General features: G+C 35.5%; 1 protein-coding gene across 1 annotated transcript; it reads right to left on the bottom strand.

Annotated features, from left to right (window-relative positions):
* Nucleotides 1-1,147: 1,147 nt before the first annotated feature.
* Nucleotides 1,148-19,261, bottom strand: LOC122598854 (protein TIC236, chloroplastic). The gene is made up of 25 exons (XM_043771334.1): nt 19,104-19,261; nt 16,932-18,402; nt 16,077-16,362; nt 14,925-15,123; nt 13,929-13,988; nt 13,628-13,732; nt 13,415-13,555; nt 12,613-12,675; nt 12,173-12,403; nt 12,000-12,083; nt 11,083-11,240; nt 10,377-10,863; nt 9,560-9,727; nt 8,863-8,922; nt 8,539-8,661; nt 7,748-8,014; nt 7,171-7,236; nt 6,780-6,911; nt 5,554-6,357; nt 4,513-4,793; nt 3,408-3,664; nt 3,099-3,337; nt 2,819-3,010; nt 2,019-2,291; nt 1,148-1,442 (listed from the first exon to the last, which is right to left on the bottom strand). Exons 2-25 carry the CDS (start codon nt 18,280-18,282, stop codon nt 1,296-1,298), a joined length of 6,174 nt encoding a protein of 2,057 aa, XP_043627269.1. The 5' UTR covers nt 18,283-18,402; nt 19,104-19,261; the 3' UTR covers nt 1,148-1,295.
* Between the last annotated feature and the right edge of the window lie 1,506 nt (nt 19,262-20,767).

A 20,767-nucleotide genomic window follows, 5' to 3' on the forward strand; every position in this document is an offset into this window, starting at 1 on the left:
ACATTTAACTAAAACAAAATGGTACATAGCATTTTAAAATATATTTCCAAATCTTACACAATGTGATGTGGACATAACATATATAATAAAAACAAAAGTGAAAGATTGTTGAATATGACATGTATAATGAAAACAAAAACAAAATGGTACAAAGCAATTCTTAAGTGTTTAGTATAAGGTGAAAGGCAAATTAGATAAAAGACAAAAGTGGAGACCAATCTATATTTTAAAAGAAAGGGGTGTGCTGGAATATTGTGCCAGAAAGCCCAGAATAAATGATTCCAATGGTTTCTTGCTAAGAAGCGCCAACGACAAAACTATTGGCACTGACCTTAGAGAACAACCACGCTTGTAGTTAAACCCCTTATGTAATTTTGCATCAATATGTTAAACTTGACGTAAAATAACTACATAAGTAATACTTTTATTCATTAATACTAACCAAACGTATCCATTGCAATGTTGTTTCAGATTCGTTTCATTATGAATCATGTGTATATCATATGATAGTATGATACACAAAAATCATCTTCGTGAAAAGATGACAAAGAAACCTTTCATTCAGTGGCAAAACCAGGAAATTAACTTATGAAGGGCCAATTTTTTTTATTTTTTTTGGCCTAAATAGTTAAAATATGACAGCGAAATGACATCAATTTAGTTCATAAGTTCATACGATTCCGAATTAAAATAACAGCTATAGAGTAATGCAATACATTCATAGCAAAACAGCACATTAGAAACAATGAAGGAGTTGCACGCATAACGCTAATGATGGAGGAGCTTACCAATGCTTCATCATATTCCTTGATAACTTTTCCATAAGTTTCAGATGATTGTTGTAATCGGCAAAGAACCTCGCCTATGGGGACGACTGATGATTGTTAATTATAGAGCAGCTCATATCTAAGAATGAAGCAGGCCAGCCAGCATAATCAGCTTTTTAATCAGCTGATGAACTCCAATATGGTATGACCCACTTTACATATGGTGATCAAGCCATCTAGAGTCTATTCACTTGATTTATATAAGTTTTTAACTTATGACTAATGCGAAATTCATTATGTTGGGTTTTAAGTTTTATAATTTAATTTTCTATTAACCAAGTGCATTTGGCTAAACAAAACTGTTATCAGCAGACTCATAATTTGAACCAAAGAATAATAGCATATGCACAAAATTTTACACTTCATCTCCCTTAGTCATATTTTAGGGATGAAACCTTTGTGAAGAATGAAAGTGAAAAAAGATAACATAAAGACGCTCCCTTTTTACACAGATTAAAAACTACCTAGTCAATCTTGTGATGTAGTAGAATATTCAAAAAGCATACGCTTGTATGGAGCCGACTGCAAAAGGAGGCGTAATCTGCTTGTTAGCTGGTAGATCAATGTCCATTGCATTGCCATCTCCGAATCCTTCATCTGTCTCACCACAGAGGCCTGCAAATCACCAAAAACGGGAAATTACATGTATCTGTAGTTTTGGGAAAAGGATTTGAGGTCAACCCTAAACTCCTAGTCGAGGTTATAAAACACATGGGAGCTAAACACTACCATTCCTTTATAGCAAACCCTATGCCTGGCTGCTGAAATGACTAAAGGTGGCAAAAAGCTTTTAGTATAGTCAGTAAACCCACAACGTTTTTTGCATAACTTTTATTTCCATGTAAATAATCAGTATTTCCGATTAGATTACAAGAGTTACACAATTTCCACAATAATCTAATTTCAAATGTGCTCTAGGATTAAATAAACTTTTTCTGGTAAATGGTTAGCCTGGTTAAGTTAGGATTAAAATAAACTTTTGCAATGCTCGACTCTTAAAATGTGCTCAACCTGTTTGACCTGTCTATTAACCGCTTCATAAATTTTAACCGTTAGGTGTAAAGCATAACACCAGTAGTCTCATTCATAAGCAAATGGGTGGGAATAGTCACATCTAGTGTGAAAGTCCTCAAATTTCTATGCAACAACATTAGTAATATCTGATGTTATTAAGATGCATTATTAACAAACCTGAAGGCGTTTCCCCAACTGGACTTCTACCTCTGTGCCAAAAGAAATATTGCTAGCTATCGATTTAAGGGGATCAACCGTTGGATCAACAGAAAGCAAGCTAGGAATCTGTGGCGCGTAAACAAGCCTCCATCTTGCATGTCCAAATTCACCCTTCCCTTCTATTCTTGGCATTAGTGTCTCAAGTGTCGCTGTTGCAAGCTTTTTAAATGCCAGTTGACCATCCCCTTCTAAGATAGATTCTGCAAGTTGACTCTCGAACACTCTAGCAGCCTTCCAATACAAAAAAAATATTCAAAACCATTAATAAGGTTTAGTAAACAAATTCAAACATGAACTAAGAGACTTGCAATGATTCATTATGGGTAATCCAACCACACATCAAAAAATACAAGCATACACCCCAAGATCTATTCTGTGCCATGAGCCATAATTTGACGGAACAAAAATGAGCCCATCTTTTTGTTATATACCATATGTACTTCCATTTACGCATATGTAAGAAAAATAAGTTGCGCGTGACTCACTTTTATCTATATTACATTAGTTCATTTTCAACTATTCCATATACCTTTTTAATCCAAACTGTAACTACATAATAAAAGCTTATCTTAGTTTCTTTTTCTTTTTACTTTTCTAATTTCAATGTATATGATCCGTAACTATGATAATGCTTTAGTAGTAGACGCTGTCATGCAACATCTTTTACTTTGCTGTGCTGTAGTAAATAAACAAAATGTGAACCTCAAATAATATATGCCAATAAACTAAACTTGCATTGACAACTTAAAAATCAGTACCTCAGAGGGTGAGAGAACGTCCTGTTCGACAGAACGTGTGGATGTGACGACCAAGTTGTCCTGCCATTTAGTTGCTCGACTTTGAATCCTGAACTGCCACTCTGACCCAACCAAAGCCAAGTCCAACATTGGATCTAATCCATAATCAGCCTCAAACTTGGCTGTATTCAGATGCTCTCGCTTCAGCCTCACCTGAACCAACACATATAATATTAACATAAAAATAACTTATTTAGCAACCTGATTAAATTAAAGCCTTAGATAAAGGCACGACCCTAACCTGTGTTGCAACTAGGATCACATCACCATTCTCAAACGTTAAAACACCTTTGGGTTTTAATAACTTGGGGTGAGCAATACCATTCAATTCAAGCTCGCCACTAACAGCAAAGTTGAGAATAGGATAAACTATCCTCAACTCGGGACCAAGAACCAGCTTCAAGTTTGTCAGCCGAATATCTAGCTTCGGTTTGGTATTTACTTGTCCCGTTCCTTTTTTTACAACTTCAGCCTCTTTATCTGAAAACAACTAAAGGTTTTGAGTTGTCTTTCATTTTGTATAACAATAAGAAAGCTACAGGATACAGACCTGAAGGTTGCTGAGATGAAGTATTTATAGTAGCTGGTTTTAAATTTAAGAACCGTGAAACATATTTCGATGCAACTACTTGATTGTAATCCCCGCTTGGCATGCTTGAACTATCTGATATTTCTTGGTTGATAGCAGCAGCCCCTCCACCTTTTTCATGAGGTAGATAAGCTTCTCCGTGACTCAGCTTGATGTTCCCAGATATATTAGGTTGCAGAATCGAGCCTGTTATCTGCAGTTGAGTGTCCACCTGACCACTATGATTTGAACAAAGCCGCTCAGTTAAATGAGAGTGAAGGGGTATTGAACTTGTTTAACAAAAATTTCAAATCCCAAAACTAAAGAAGCTGACAACAAGATTTGTGCTTGGTCAATTTTATGGTATTATTTAATCTGGTTAATCGGAACACTTTCTAACCCACTTTGCTCTAATTTCACTTTTGGATGATAAGCCACATATACCCCAAAATATCCCCACAAGGTATATATCAAAAAAGGTGCCAACACATCATCTGCTACATCATTAATTTGTCCCAGCAACAAATAATTTTACCTTATATTGAAAGTTTTCACAAGATTTAAGGGTTTCAATAAAACTTACAAGATCTGATTGAAGCTTTTGTATTCTAGCTAAAGAAAAGGATGTTGCATGCAATAGGGATATGACTAGGAGTTAGTTTCCTCTATAACCAATTCCCACCAATGCAAATGCATTGACTAACTTCAATTTATCAGACAATATAAAAAGAATCACTTGATCATCATATACAAAATGAATCACTTTAAAAATCATATTATATAACCATAGTTTGGTTGACCTAGTTAATTACTGTCGGTTCACTTAGTGTCCTTTTATATAATATCTTGATTCTTGTTTGTATCTAATACAAATAGAGGTCCTAACCTCGGTTAAAAACAATAGCAATTCTTACAAATCTGGGTAAAGGTTACCCTGGTTAACTTGACTTTAGCAATTATAACAAAATTGCACAAGGCACAATATCAGTTGTGCATTGTGATGCACCTATTCCAATTAAAAGCTTGATGACTTTAATATCTTGACACTCAAACCACAGTATTTAGATGAGTAGGAAAAGGTGAATACCTTAACGTATACTTCGCTCGAACTTCTAAGTTTTCACATTTTAAGTCAATTTTATCCGCAAGTGATGCTTCTGTTGTCCTCAGGGGTAGATTACCTTTTACCGATAGCTTCCCTTTTCTGCTAACCCTACTTTCCAAAGATCTGATGCATAACCTATTAGAATCCATGACAATTATACCCCCAAAGTTTGTTAGCGGTTTCCGAAGAATAGGCGAAGATATTGTTGCCCTGTGAAAAGACGCAGATCCGTCGAGCATTGGCTGCTCAACAGTACCTCTCACCTATTTATCCACACAAACACATACACTTGTTAAAGTCTACACGATATAAAATCAACAGAATAATCCTACCAGAAAGGGTTTAATTACCACAATCTTCAGTTCCCCAACAGCTATAGTCATAAATGATGTCACAACAATATGTTTCACCTCGCTTACATTTTTCATGCTAGAATGTTATTAGTTTTCTGCACGTAAGATTTCAGCTAACCTTTTTGTTAGAATATTTAACTTGATGAATGGAGATGAACATTTGGTTAAGTTACCTATAGTCCATAGATATTAAATTGAACAACGTCCAATGGTAAATTGAAATTTTGGTAACACGAGGAGTTGTCAAGATGAAAGTAATTAGAAAGAAATAGATAAAACTAGAAATTAAAATTGGCATGGGCGATGGGTCAGAAAAAACGGGTAACACATACTTCTTTGGGTGTAGAAACGGGTTGGATAGGGTTGGCGCGGAATGCTTTTGGTCCAGCATATTTGACTTTCTTATAGGGAGTCAAATATGACTAAAAACTATATTATTTCAATCATAATTTAATATTTTCAATAAAAAAGATTTAGGAGGCTTTATGCAATAGAGTTACAGTTTGGGTGACTTTCAACCCATTTCCTTTTAAAACAACAATTTTCTTCTTCTAACTTGCCCGATTGATCCGTTAGATGCATAACATATCTTAAACTGACCCATTTGTAAATATGTGTCAAGATTGGAATCCTAAAAGTAACTCATATAGAACTAAAAGACATCACCAACCTTAAGCATAACTTCAGCACTCCCATTGAGCCAGTTTGCATAAGGAGACAATGCAGTTAGCAACATCATGCCACCATCTTTAACATCAGCATCAACCCTAACTTCACCAGCATCTAACACATTCCAGTGCAAACCTTTAAGACTCTCTGCCAACTGAGTATCCCAACCTTCTTCATTCCAAGATGCTTTCTTGTCATTACTTTCATCTATAGATCCATTTTTCCCTTTAGCCCAACCGGGAGCCCAACTTGCTTCACTTTTATCTTTTTCAAGATATTCTTCATCTTGAACTATATTCACAGGGACACTTCCTTGAATATGTACATGACCATTTTGTATGACGGGTTCACACTTTGCATTAAACAAAAAACGGCTAGTTGATGTCAAAGAAGCAACAATTTCAGCCCGTCCAAGGTCAATGCCGCCAATGGCACCATCAAGGAGTCTTACTTGGACATCACATTCAGGCTTGGCAAGACTTCCTCTTAGATCTCCTTCCATGTGAAGTATGCCTTTTATTGGAGCCAAAAGTTGTCTCAATGAATGAACAGCTTCATTGGCGGATGATTCTAGAACCTGCACGAGTGTAGGAACCAGACTAACCGGAAAATTAAGGACCGCAAAATGCAAATTAGTTTTTGGACCCAACAAAGTTCCATCAGCATGGATTGTGGCATTATCCCTTTGAATGAACATTTTCTCAAGGCGCAAACCATCATCGTTGCTGTATGCACCAGCCGCTAGGACACGCTGAGTCTTATAGGTTCCCCATTCCCATTCCTCCCCTTGGAAATCAAATTCTGCCTGAAAAGATATAAACAGATTATGACCCTTTTTTTTGGGGTGGGGGCGCTATCATCATACTCAGAAATCATTACATAAGTGTTAAAAATAACGTATAAATCCCACAACTAAGAAGTTTGATATAGCAAACAATATAACAAGCATTAAATTATTCTTCATAAATCAAAGATAAAAGTTAGAGGGAATCCAGGATCAAAATATGTTTTTAAAGCACACCCAATATATAAATATGGCATTTAATTCGAGATAAATCAAAAAGATAAGAGGCTCTTTTTTTGTAAAGGGCGGCAGTCCATTCATATATAGTAAGGATCATTTATAGAAAAAAAGATTTCAAAGAATTTCTTTCTTAAAATACAACCTATCTAAGAATTATACATGAATACAATTGCACCCTGGGGTGCTGTGGTTTAGTAATATACCATTGTGTCACCATTGCCTCCGCCACTTGCATCCAAAGATCCACGCCAACGACCTTTAAGCTCAGCTAAACCAGGAAGGCTCAAGTCTTCCAGAATAACTTCATCTGATGGATTAGAATGTCCACGTATTTCCTGCAAGTGTATGAACATCAATGCTAATAACTCAACAAAACCATATTATATGTATCAAACATCTTGATGTTAAGTAAGTTCATATGATCAATATCTTGGAACGGGTACGTATATTACACACATAGAATGTTTTTGATTCTTTTTTATTTTTGGAACGTCATTACAATTACACACATAGTATTATCCTACTAACTATAGTTACGAGGTCCAAATGATCAGATATAGTAGTAGATTACTCATTCTAATTGCAAACAATTACCTCAAGAAGCCTATGGAGATTTTCGGCGTGAATCCCCACCGATTGTATGCTTTGCATAAATAGATCCTGCAAATCGGTTAACAATGCACAAAAATGTCTTCAGCAAAGAATGTAATACCACTATTCCTAGCAAAACTAATTTAGATATGCATTAACCAACTAGAGTAACAGCCTTTCCCTATATGAAAGAGATAAATCTCGGACACCAGAACGCATTAAAAAGTACATACATCAAACACGTTATTGTAGAATTTCAGATAAATGCCGGGGGGGGGGGGGACCCACCATCGCCACTAGGTTGGTAAGATGATCGAGTTGGCTAACAGATTGGAAACAAGTCGAGTAGCGTTGACACAAAAACAATATTTCAAAGCTATTGTCCAATTTAGTATTTTACATTGTCCCAAATAATAGTCCACCGGTCACTGAGAGAGAGAGAGCTGCCTCTCAAATGCAGGTTGAAAATTTATATTCCATCAGTATTTCCTATATCTTCGAAAGAAGTATTATCAGTGCCACCCGTTCAGAAGTAATGTGTTATGCATATTTAACATCATTAGAATATATAGAAAATAACCTTTGATCTAAACTGTAGAGCTGGATCAGTACTTCGAGAAACAAGCCTAGCAAGTGGAAGCATCTCAGCAATTTCAGCACGAGGAACCTCGAGCCTCATTCTCCATCGACCCATAGAAGATATGACACTCCCAAGATGACCAGCCATCGCTCTTCTTAGTAAGTTGCCTCTTTCTTTTTTTCCATCTCGTGAACCAGGCAATACATATTCACCTTGAAGCTCATACTGGCTATTGGTTTGTTCCAAAACAGCCTTTTCAACAGTGATCTACACATTTCAATATAGTCCAAAGGTCAGACGCATAAAATAGCAACCTACTTTTACCTTCTTACCATTCATATAAACGCACTGCTCTTACTATACTATTACCAAACATTGCGATCTAGTTTCAACGTTCTTTTACCAGCCATAGCAACCAATGGCCAGTTAAGTTGAGTTGAACAGACTCACAGACAGAACAGGTTACCCGTAAAAGGTGGTGGTGAATTGTCCAACTTCTGTTATATTGGAGACGTGAATTTTAATTAAGTTTCAATACTTCAATTTATTTTTTAACCAGTCATTTAAACTTCATTTTAGTTATAACATTTCCAAGAACACAAACAAGATACAAGCACACTAAGGATTAAGGACACACTACAACACCATGAACCACAGAAAGAAGAAGCTGCCAGTATAAGAAAGGTTGGTACTTCCATTTGTATACTTTTTTGAGAAACATGAGAGTATTATATAGCACGAAATTGAAACATCTTATTTACGAAAAAAAATTATCAGGTCATAGTACTAACAACATCACCGCTCCACCTAGCAGCCACGTCCAGAGCTTCTCCTAACACACCACTGAATTTTGGACGGAGCAGAGATAAAATCCCATGACCTCTTCTTTTCTGAAAATTTAGTTGCAGTTCTGCCTGCAACAAATATAACTATAAGGATAAGGAAACATAGAAAGGATTTAAGCTGCCAATGTATGCATGTTTGCTGATTTCCAACAATTTTACATTGTTACCTAATTTGTGTTGTCTATAAATGTGTAACTGTAACTGTACAAGTGCATGTACATGGTAATGGTATGAAAATAAAGAGTAAAATAAAAAAAATATATAGCTTACCCTTTGTAGTGTTCCTCTTAGTGAAGCCAGCTCCAGTTCATCAAGTGGTAAATGCCGAACCTACATAACACACAGTAGACCAATTAGGCAGTTACACATTTGAACCAAATGTAAAGTTAGAATACAGCAGGACCTTTTATCTCTAGCTATGCTAGTCGACTAAAAAAGTATTTAATACATCTATGTTTCCAATGCATTTCAGATTTCATCAAAGGTCTTGGTTTTAAATTCACTAGGCGCAAAAAAGCAACAGGGTCCATTCCAAAGCGCAAACCACAAAAGAGGCGAGATTTTCATAAGTGAGGCGCGCACTTTTTCAACAAAAATTATACATTAGTTACATGGTATTTATAAGTTATAACACAAAAAAATACTAAAACACCATCATATAACACCCTTTTAAGTAGCAAAAACACCTTTAAAAAGCAGAAACACCTTTAAGGAGCAAAACAAGCCTGGTATTCTAAATTATTGGCAAAAATTCATAAGCAAAACAAAAGGAGCAACTAAATCAGCACAAAGCGACATGACCTGTGCCTTAGGTCGCCTGGCGCTTAGGCGCGCTTCTTAAAATCAAGGGACATGTCAATAATTTAGTTATACGTAAGAGTTTAAGTTGTCACTCGGATATAAGTCCCGAAATTACCATCACTGGTGATTCAAATATAAAAGAAATGACGAACAGAAGAGCAAGTACCTCTAGGTTGGCCGACTGAAAAGGCTGATAGCAAACGTTGGCCCTTAACTGCCCTTTTTGAAGAGAAAAGGACATCATGTTACCAGTTATGTTGTCCTCAGAGATAGATGGCAGTGGCCCGATAACTTCCACTGCAAGACTTTCATCTGGCCTACCAGTTGCATCCAACTGCAACATGAATCATTAATCAATAATGACAGCTTATAGAGGCCGTTTAAATGAGGCACTCACAATCTATTAATAATATACTGAATTGGGAAAAAAAATTTGAGGGTATTATTTTAACAGTATAGCAACAAATAGATATATATACCATATAATTGAGAAGAGAATGGCTATTATGTAGCCCACTACCAGCTGGCAGCAGTTATACAGTAGGCTTCGGTTGGATTTACAATCTTGGACTTATCAAGACAAATATCTCTCCTTATATCCGGTGTTACAATTTGTTCAGCAAGTATTATACAAGGAAATTAATCATGGTTTTATTGGTTCATTGTTATCATGTAAATCTGAAATAATATCTGTGCTTCTAACTCAACTAAGAGTAGCTAAGATGCTATTTTTATGCCTATTTGGAGGCCTTGTGTGCAAAGCAGCAATTTAAGGTGACAAGATAGACAGTTGGGCAGGTTAATTACAGTTCCTTCTTAGTATGCACACGCCTCCTATCCTCTTTCTAAAACGTTTACAAATATCTATGCATTATTTTGAACATGAAAGTAATATTTAATAATCTAACTCATTTACTAATTTGAGCCTTTCAATCTGTTAGACACATCTGACATATGAGCACGAATTTAAAACTCATACATACCTTAATACACGCAGGCGAGATGTGAAGTACTCCAGCTAGCTGGGGCGCAAGCAATAACTGATTTAGTTTAAGACCTGTGATTGAAACATCACCAGCAAGAATCTTTGACTCCTCAGTATCTTGTTCATCTACAATGGTAGTAGGCTTAACAACTTTTCCTTGAAACCTGATCCGGCCAGTTGCTTTTAGATGAATCGGACGTAGAGAATCAAATGCATACGAGGAAACCACGTTGAAAAACTCAAAACCGCGCATGCGTAGATCCAATTCTACTCCCTCTACAATCACAGGCATGGCAGGTCTTACATCGAACTCTTCCTTATTTATCCAGCTTTCATCTGGATATGAGGTTTGAACCTTTGTAAGTAATTCAAAAGCAATGGATGAAGAACTAATGGTGATGAATTCATGTGATATAATCATATCGCCTCGGGCATCTCCAAATGACCCTTCAGCTTTTGGCGCTGTCCACTTGATGTCGAATCTCCTAAAATTATTAAAGAAGACAAAAACATAATGGAACACCTATCAGACGGCATAGACATTAGAAACTACGTTACTCATCACGGATATAGTAAACAAAGCTTTCAAATTACTGTCCACGAAACAGATATAGTAAACAAAGCTTTCAAATTAAATTGTTTTCTTGAGTGACTGTCCACGAAAAAATTATCTTAGATATCAGCAGATGCGCTTGAAGCCTTACGGTTTGAGCAATGAGCCCGAGAGTTTTGTTTCTCCATTCAAATCCCCTAATTTAAAGGGTACAAGATGATTATAACCAGGAATATATTGATCCATTATTTTATCAAAGCATAAACTCCCAGAAAAATTGACGTCCATTGCTGTGTCATCAACCTCCCCCTGAAAGGTTAGAAAACGCAAACAGATTCCGAATCAGACTAAGGAACCACAAAACTTCGTGGAAAGCGTCAAATGAAAACTTAAACTTCTTTGAAAGACAATAGCAGACTTCAAATGTGCAGCCAGAAACGATTGGAGAGAAACATTATTAATACATAGGGAATACACCTAACCATCTCCAAGGTGGTCTGGTGGTTAGGTATCCTGAAAAGCTCAGAAGAGACCCTGGTTCAAACCTCAATAGGTAAACATCTTGAAATGGCCAAGGAAAAAGTCTGTAAAATACACGGAATACGGCTAAGCCGCTTACATCAGAGCCATAGGCTCGACTTTCACTGGGTAGCCTGTACAGGACCATCTCCGTATATCCCTTCTTATGTAGGGAAAAAACATACATATATATACCAATATAACAGATATCTCTAAAGCCCGCACCTCTAAACTTTCCCTACTAAAACATTTACATATTAACAATCCTAAGGAACAAATTGTTCCGGACAATGTGAATATAATTAACATGAAATTCATCCACAAAGTCTTTCAAATATGGGATGTATAAAATAAATTATTATCAACAATTAAACGATCCAGCACTGTGGTTTCTGGAAACATGACTTAATATGATGATTATTTCCTGCCCGTAACATTCCAGGGAAAAGACGCAACAAAATCACTCCTCTCAATATATGCAAAGCTAGAGATAAACATATAGATCTAGTGGAGTCAAGTAACAATTATGAAAAAAGCACAGGTACGTACCTCTGGACAAATCCATGCATTCCCCGCCCCGCGAATCTCACCACCATCGACAAGACTTGCTCTGATTCCATATAAATCTGCAACCTGCCATATTTTGTTTCCAGTAAAGACAAATTTGAATCCGATACTTTATAAGTTTCTTGCAAGAAACAACCGAGTATAAGTAAACGTACACAATTATCAGTATTGAATGTAAAATTGGCTGATACATAAGAGAGTGGAACTCTGTCAAATGCTGCCACTGCACCAGCCTCTTTATTTTTCATGATTGCCTCATATGCAGCTGATGTAGGAACATCAGCAACCGAATTAGACATCTTTCTTGAGACAAGTCCACTACCCACAAATACAGGAGCATCCAAAGGGCCTTGACAATTGAAAACAGCTGTTACAGACCCTGCCAACTGCAACAACAGACATAAAGAGCAAGTCATAAACATTATTCTTTTCATCCATGTGTGCAGCACAATTTTGACCTCCGCAAATCTTTTTATTCCTTGTTACTTTAACAAAACTAGTTTAAAGCAGAGGTTCTAGCTGAGTTGACAAAAACATTTATTTAAAATAGCTTGACTACCTAATTAAAGAAAATGAAGTAAAGAAACACATATACCGGAAACAGCAAAGGTTTCATTTTGAAACTTTTCATGAGAGCATTTACTTCCACAGAAGGGACCTGGAGAGGAACACTCACATTAAACATATAAGTAAATAGTATTGACTGCCTTCAAAACAAGCATAAAGGTACAGATATATTTATGCACACAAGTAAATATAATTTATGCACAAGACACACAACTGTAACTAACTCTGTACAAAAGCTCCACGTGAATCATGCTGGCATAATTTTCCAAATTAGAATGAAGTTTGACTTGGATAATGAATCCTAACTACTCTCAAATTAATTTGATTATTGTCATATCGCTGAACACCGAACTTCACAAATCACACCTTACAACTTCCAAGAACATACTTTTGCCAGCATCGATTGTACATAATTCGGAAAGAAACTAGAATGATGTAACATGTAGTAAGTTCTTAACAACATAAACCAAGAAAAGTGCATATTACTGATTAAGAGACATAGGGAGCAAAGATGGTGGCTAAGACGCTGGTTTCAAACCTAGGCAAAGATGCCCCTACTTATTAACTGATTTAGCAAATATTTTTGTCGCACTCATTCAGCCTATCCAATGGTGTGTAGCTCAGTTGTTAATGGGTGGGAGCATCTTTGCTGCAAATAGCACAAGGTCTCGGATTAAAGCCTAGGCACCCCCATAGCCAAAACCACTAAGTAAGTTAGGTACCAACCCCCCACCCCCCCACATAATGGATACCATGAGAATATATTCTTAATTAGCTTTTACAATCCGTAGAAAATCTAATAATGAGGGTTCAAGTAAGGTGAGAATAACCTGACACATAAGGTGGAATTCTCCTTCCTCTGGTTCAATTCCAAAATCTCCCGAGGCTTCTAGCGGAACCTTGCCAAACCAACCACTAGCATTGTGTAGAAATAGACGTTGAGCCCGGAAACATAAGCTTGCAGATACATCCTACAAAAGAAAAATTATCTCCATTTGTCCAGGATATATTATTTTAATCACTGAAGTGAAGTTGGTACATACAGAAAATGATGACGGAGCATCAGATATCTGAAAAGTCAACCCCGTCACGTCAAGCTGCCCATGGAGATTGGGGAAACTTTCTCCTTGGGACATGCATATGTGAACCTGAAACATTAATAGAAACCCTTATCATCCAAAAAAGAATAGCAACACAGAAAAATAGAGCATACCAGAAATAATATATAATTTCGATCACTTGTGCCATATACATAATTAAGGTGAGCACCAAGTATTAAGCAACAATGAAATTTGAATAAAAGGAAGATAAACTAGTTGAAACATGGAATATCAAGAGAATCACCTCACCGCTGGCTCTTCCTTCATAAAATGCAATAGGAATTTCTAAAATTCTTTCAAAGAGCTGCAAAAAAAGACCAGGCAATCACAGAAACCTTACAAGTTGGTTGAATGATATAGATGATTTACTGTAATTGCATGGTCAAAGAAAAATAATGTGGAACAGAAATGACAACTGAGAAGATTGGGTAACACGTCCAAACAAGCACTTTTAATGCATGCCAAAACAGGTAGGGTCGGGTTGAAGTGACCGGAAACCTTTTTATCCAGATTCTATATAACAATTAGTGTTTCCAATATGGATACAAGATATATTTGATTCCAAAAAGAATCTAAATTGTTGAATTACATGATTTAGAAGATTTTATGCATGAAAAGAAAACTGAGTGATGTCTGAAATAAAAATAACCTGAATGGACTCATCACCCATGCATTTGTAATGAGACAAAAATTTTGTTTTAAATACCGGTAAATACCGGCCGGTATTACCGGTACCGGAGACCACGCCGGTATTTTAAGTCCGGTATTTTCACTATTCAATACCGGCCGGTATTCCCGGTATTTCCGGTATTCCCGGTATTTTCCGGTATTACCATACCGGTATTTCCGGTATTTTCAAAAAATAAATTTTGATTTTTTTAAAAAATTATTTTTATGATACTTTAATGTTATTTTTTGTTATTTGTGAACTTTAGAACCTATATTTTGTTATGAAATACATATTTGGTATTATTTTTGAGTAAATTATAATTGCATTTTGACTATTTTTGTTAAATTGTAACAAGTTTTGTAGGATTTTTACACAAAAAATATAATAAATTAAAAATAGTCATACCGGCCGGTATTTCCGGTATTACCGATAATACCGGTAATACCGGAAAATTTTTCCACGCCGGTATAACTAAAATACCGGTTTTTAAAACATTGGACAAAATTACCTCTAAAATAGTTTGGAACCATTTCAATACACGTGTATTGAACAGTACTAGTTATACCTTACCGGAGCAAAGAGATTCACAACTTTAAGATTGGCGTGCCACTTCTGTTCCGCTATATCCACAAAAACATCTGTAGACAACCAGCCACCATCTTCAGATGTTACATCCGATCTCCACATCTTACAATTACCACTCAATTGTACATGCACACGGCTGTAATTATCTTGGAACTTAACATGTCCACTTGCATTCTCCATTTCTCTGTCAATATGAGAAACCACATAAGCTTAATACGCTATGTATGTTTCATCTTAAAAACATGATCTCCTAGAGTACATGTAGTCAAAAACAGTAGTGTGTATAGTTTCAAAGATTATATAGCTTCTAACTGATGATTATACTCCACAAAGCTACACTTCAGGAGAAACATCAGTAGTCTAAAAACAGCAGGAGGTGCAAGAATAGTCAAATGAACAAATAAATAGAATACAATCCTTTCATATTACATTTTGTGCCACATTGACGATAGAAACGAGCAATTAGATATTTACACCAAGTTACTGGCATCCAATCATAAATTGCTAGACAGAATAGTTTTCGAGGTACGACTGTTTTACGAAGCATTAGATATAATGGAATCCCAAAGTAATGGTCCATTGCATTGAAATTAATGAAATGGTCCATTGCATTGAAATTTTTGAACAAATAGAAGTAGAAAACTGTTTCTTTTGTCAAATGGAATTGAATGAACCATTGGTAAAGGTATGTGATTCCTTCCATTTGGTTGATTTTCCCACTACAGCCAAAAAGTGTCTTCTTTCTTGTGTCATTTCCATATGAAAAACGTACACTCTACCCCGGTATTATTTATGTAATCTTCAATAACTTAAATCTTTTCAGAAAAATATAGAATCTTTAATCGTGTTTCCAAAAATAATTAAAGATAACCTTCAAAATTAGAAGTGGAAACTGGAAAGAAAGAAGTCGGAATTGATACTAGGAAAAAACACAGTCATTGCTTGGTCGATCGGATTGACAAAACTAAACTAACAAACATATATTCCAATGGCATTCACAAGCTAATATAACTCGTTTCTTAGTGTCCCGTCATTTCAATTAGCCTCTGGGAATCAAAGAGAACAACCTTTACTCTTAAGCCATCAGTACTATAATCAATATAAATAGAATTAGCATCAAACAGAAGTGAGATTCACCTGGGCTCATTATCACCATATGCAAGTAACAGTAATGTTCCACCTTTAAAATGGACAGAATCGAGAGTAATGGGAACCGTTTTCTCAACTCCTGCCGCTTTTTCTCCATTAACCGCTTCAACAAATTCACCAGCAATACCTTCAACTTTCGGGACAACCTGTGACTTCATCCTCTGGATGGGCCCAGCAATTAAGGATGACCAGAGATCTCCCATACCCCTCTCGTCTTTGTAAGTTGAACCTTGAGAAGATGGGCTCAACTGCTGCTTGGTATCCATAGTTTTATCTACATTATTGAACAATTTATGATTATTCATTACATATATTTACAGATGATTAAGGCCCATTTAGGTAAACAGATCAATCTGGGTCATACTTTGCTTCTAACGAGTTAAGCAGGAGAATAAAAAACTGACTGACATAGAAATGTCCTGAATGGGTCAAGCATGCCAAAAAAGTTAAAAATAGATGTATTTAAAATGCATAAAATCTCATAATCATATTATTTATAACTTCAATCCTCACTGTTGTAATATAGTCCTCTTAATCGTATTCAAAGCATCAATTATTTGTGAAAATCAACAGGGTAAAAAAAACACAAAGAAAAGTCTTTCTAGGTCAGCTCAATGCAGACCAACCAGCTCTTAACCATCTTTTAAAGCCAGCCATTCTCACCATAAACCATTTTTGACCAATTACCCGGCCATTTTCCATTTCAAAAGTTTTTATGTCTACCCACACATTGCAAAATCACAAAAAGATGATATTTTATTTGCATTTGTATGATTCTATTTCACTTGATTTGTAAAATACACCAAATATATAGATATACAATTACTACACTTAACCAGTTACCTTCCAGGGGGAATTTTCTCCCTAAATCTTCATTCCTCTCTAATTCTGACACTTCTGAGGCAACTAGAGAAGGAGAAGCATTCTCTATCTTATGATCATCAGAATCAACCCTGGCGTCCAGTTCCTCAATATGATTATCTTTCTTGTCAGCTAGACTATGATCCATGAAGTATGCATGCACTGCCGATGCACTGTGCTCCAAAATTCTTCTTTTGGCTGATATACCAGAAGCAAACATATCTCTCCCGTTAACCTTCCTTCTCTCACGCTTTAAAGGTCCAGACATAATTCGTGACCAAAATTTCACCCCTGCAATAGGTATATTTACTCCAAACGATTTTTCTAAATCTGCGTGCTTCATATCATACTCTACACCAGCATCCATGCAGTGGTGATCCTGCCAACGGAATTTCTCATCCACAGAAAAAACTAACTCAGATGTCGACGATCCTGATGAATTCACACTGCTTTTCTTCACAACATCAATGCCTTCCATTTCATTAGAACCTTTATAGGAAACAATATATCCCATTTTAGCAGCCTCTCGAGCTGCATCGTCTCTATCTCTATCCATTCGGGCTGCTGTTTGCTCTCTAGCAATCCTCCTGGTTTTTGTACGATAATCAATACCTTCTTCGGTGGACAAATGCTTTTGCACGACTCCATCAGAAAACGGTATCCCTAACCAAGTATAATCTCTCTTTTGCGCAACCAGCAAAGTAGGATTAGACAAAACAGCATCGATTACAATTTTTCCCCTCTTTAAACTCGCAAAGGGGTGAACACGTAATTTAAGAGTGGGGACATCGCCGCAAGAGAATTCTTCCCTATGAGGCCCTATTGAGCAGGACTCCAATGTAATGCTTAACGGAGAAATCCTTCTAACTTTACCAAAATGAAGATCACGTTGGATATAGTCGCTTAATGCAGCGCAGACTGATGGTAACAGCTTAGATTCTACCAATGTTTTGGCTTTTAGCTGGCCATACCATAACAACAAGCACACCCCGGATATCACAGCAAAAAAAACAGAACACCTAAATACAAGTAAACCTTCCTCCCAGACAGTAGACAACGACCTAACGAGAGTACTCTTATTTCTAGTAAAAGGTTCTTTCACAGATTTCACCACAAAACCACTTCTTAATCCTATATTCTTCCATAAGATCTCAACATTTTCTCCACAAGATTGTGAAAACCGTATTCCATGAGATATCCAGTCATTTTTCTTGGCACGTGGAACAAATTTATAACACGCTTTTCTGGGCGATTTACCAAATTCAGTGTTTTTAGGCTTAAACGAGCTTTGGAAAGATACCCCGATAAATGGATTATGAAGTCTAGTGCTCATTATCTTCACACAGAAATATTCATGATATAACTAGCGAGTCAACTATTGGGGGACCAAGAACTTACTCTTAGCCCCCCGTAACAGATACTAGCAATTGTAACTAGCGTAAACCATCAAATCCTGATTAAAAAGAAAACAGAATCATCTTCAGATTAACAGAACATATAACTACTAACAGCACATATTTACAGTAGTTCGTAAGCACAAACGAGCCATGCTTTTAAACGAGTGACTTGGGCTCGTTTGAGTTAAGCTTACAAACCAAGCTCGGAAAGTATACTGAGGCAAGCTCTAGCTTATAAACGCCCTGATTGAACCCTTATTAAGCTTTTCGAACCTTACCTAATATATGTAAGTATATATAACAGAGATAGATATAAACATCATTCATGTTTTTATAAGATTTTCGATGGTTAATCAAGTTTTGCTATTGAATAAAAGCTGGAGATAACTTAAAAAACCTCGTCGGCCTATCTAAATTACGCATTAAGAAAGCAGTTTAAGCTATTGACCTGAGCTCGATGTCGCGTTTAGCCGTAGGAATAGTTCAATTATTGGTTATGCAAACCGTAAACTAAAGTTATACAAATTAAGGTACCCACTGATAACTTCAAATTCAATCAATCAGTCCTTAATTCAGGACCTACTAAAAATAAATACTACTCCTTGTGTTAAAACAAATACTACAAGTTAGATATATCTCAAATGAATTTATATGGAGTATATATATATATATATGTATTATATATATATATAGGAAATGAAAGAGGCGATATTAGATTAAATTGAAATAAGAAAGAAAGGAGAAAAAGACGTGAAACCTGGTTGAATGAAAGTAGACATTGTTAGCGGTTGGAAATGAAATTAATATGAACAGATAGAATTTCCGGTGATGGTTGTGGGCGGCGTACGGCAGCGGAAAAGTGGCGTGAGGGAATCAATTTGAACAACGATGATGGAAGAAAATGATTTTGTACTCAACAGATATGAAAAAGAGGATACTTTTATTAATTTTAAAGTTTTATTTTATTTGAGATTTTGAGGGGAAAGTTTACATGGAGCATGCAAATAAGGGATTATTTAAAATTCGGTGGAGGTTATGTAAAATTTAAGAGGTTATGTAGTATCAATTTCAAAGATTTAATTTATAAATTTTTTTAAAATGGTAGTACTAAGCTTAGGTGAAGTCTGCAATATGGATCATTTTTTCTTAATTTTATTATTATTATTATTATTATTATTATTATTATTATTATTATTATTATTATTAGGGTTTGTTAATGACAGTCTTTAGGGTTGTCAGTAAAAACTAATTCGGTGCATTAAAATTTGTATCTTGCTGTTGGAAAATTCAGGAGGCGACGTATAAGTTTTTAAGCATGTAATAAGTTGTTAGTGACAGACCTAGGTTGTCATTATCATTTTCATTATTATTATTATTATTATTATTATTATTATTATTATTATTAAATGTTTTTAATTTATACTTCTATACTCATTTATAAAGATTACGCAACTTGTTTATCTTCATGTTGCAATAACAACATATTTAATCAATCTAATAATACCTCCTCACGTGATCACTCTCTTCTCTTTATGCTAATCAATACATTTAATTAGACCTAAAAATCTTTACCTAAACCTATTGAATTGGGCTTGATTGGGTAATATTTTTATTGATTGGGCATAAATGGACTTAAAAAAAAATATACATGCGGGTCTTATTTCCAACTCCCAAACTTGTGAATAAATTTGAACGGGTCGAGCGGGTCTCCAAAGTTTTGAGTGATCACTCATCCCCAATCTGGTCTTAAAAGTTTTGGCCCACATACCGTGAATTGTTATACACATTGCCAAAGGGATCAAAATATCTACCAATAAGCTAAAACAGGATTGAAGTATTTATTGATCGACAAGTAGCGCTATATTAAAAGGATAAGTGTCTTTTTAGTCATATTCATTAAAAACCTTATTTAAATTATTTTATTCTAATTCTAATCAATAATATAACTAAAAGAGAGAGTTGGGGGTTGGGTACACTTGGCACTCCAAATCCTTCTCTTTTAACCTAATACTCTCTCCTTACTAATCCCCTATTTTTTTAATAGTCATTTAATAAATGACCCACTTTTAACTAAAAAATCTTATAAAAAAATTATACAAACAAATTCCATGATTTAACTGCAAATATTTATATGGAGTTAATTTTCATATGTTTCTTCTTTAGCTTTCGTATCAAATAAGTTATGGTATTTGATTAATATATTTTGAGACTACCAGTCCATTGGACGGGCCTGAGGACTAATTCTAATACAATACATGTAAATTACTATCTATGAAATTCAATACTCCGTATGACGTTTACTAATCCTATCCTATTATATTCGTGTATGTATAAAATAAAATATAAACAACTAAGTTAAAGTTATCCATTAATTAAATATCATTAAATAAATAATAAATATTAATTTAAATAGTATCCGTT

The sequence above is a fragment of the Erigeron canadensis genome, chromosome 5, assembly GCF_010389155.1.
Source record: "Erigeron canadensis isolate Cc75 chromosome 5, C_canadensis_v1, whole genome shotgun sequence".
NCBI classification, from domain to species: Eukaryota; Viridiplantae; Streptophyta; class Magnoliopsida; order Asterales; family Asteraceae; genus Erigeron; species Erigeron canadensis.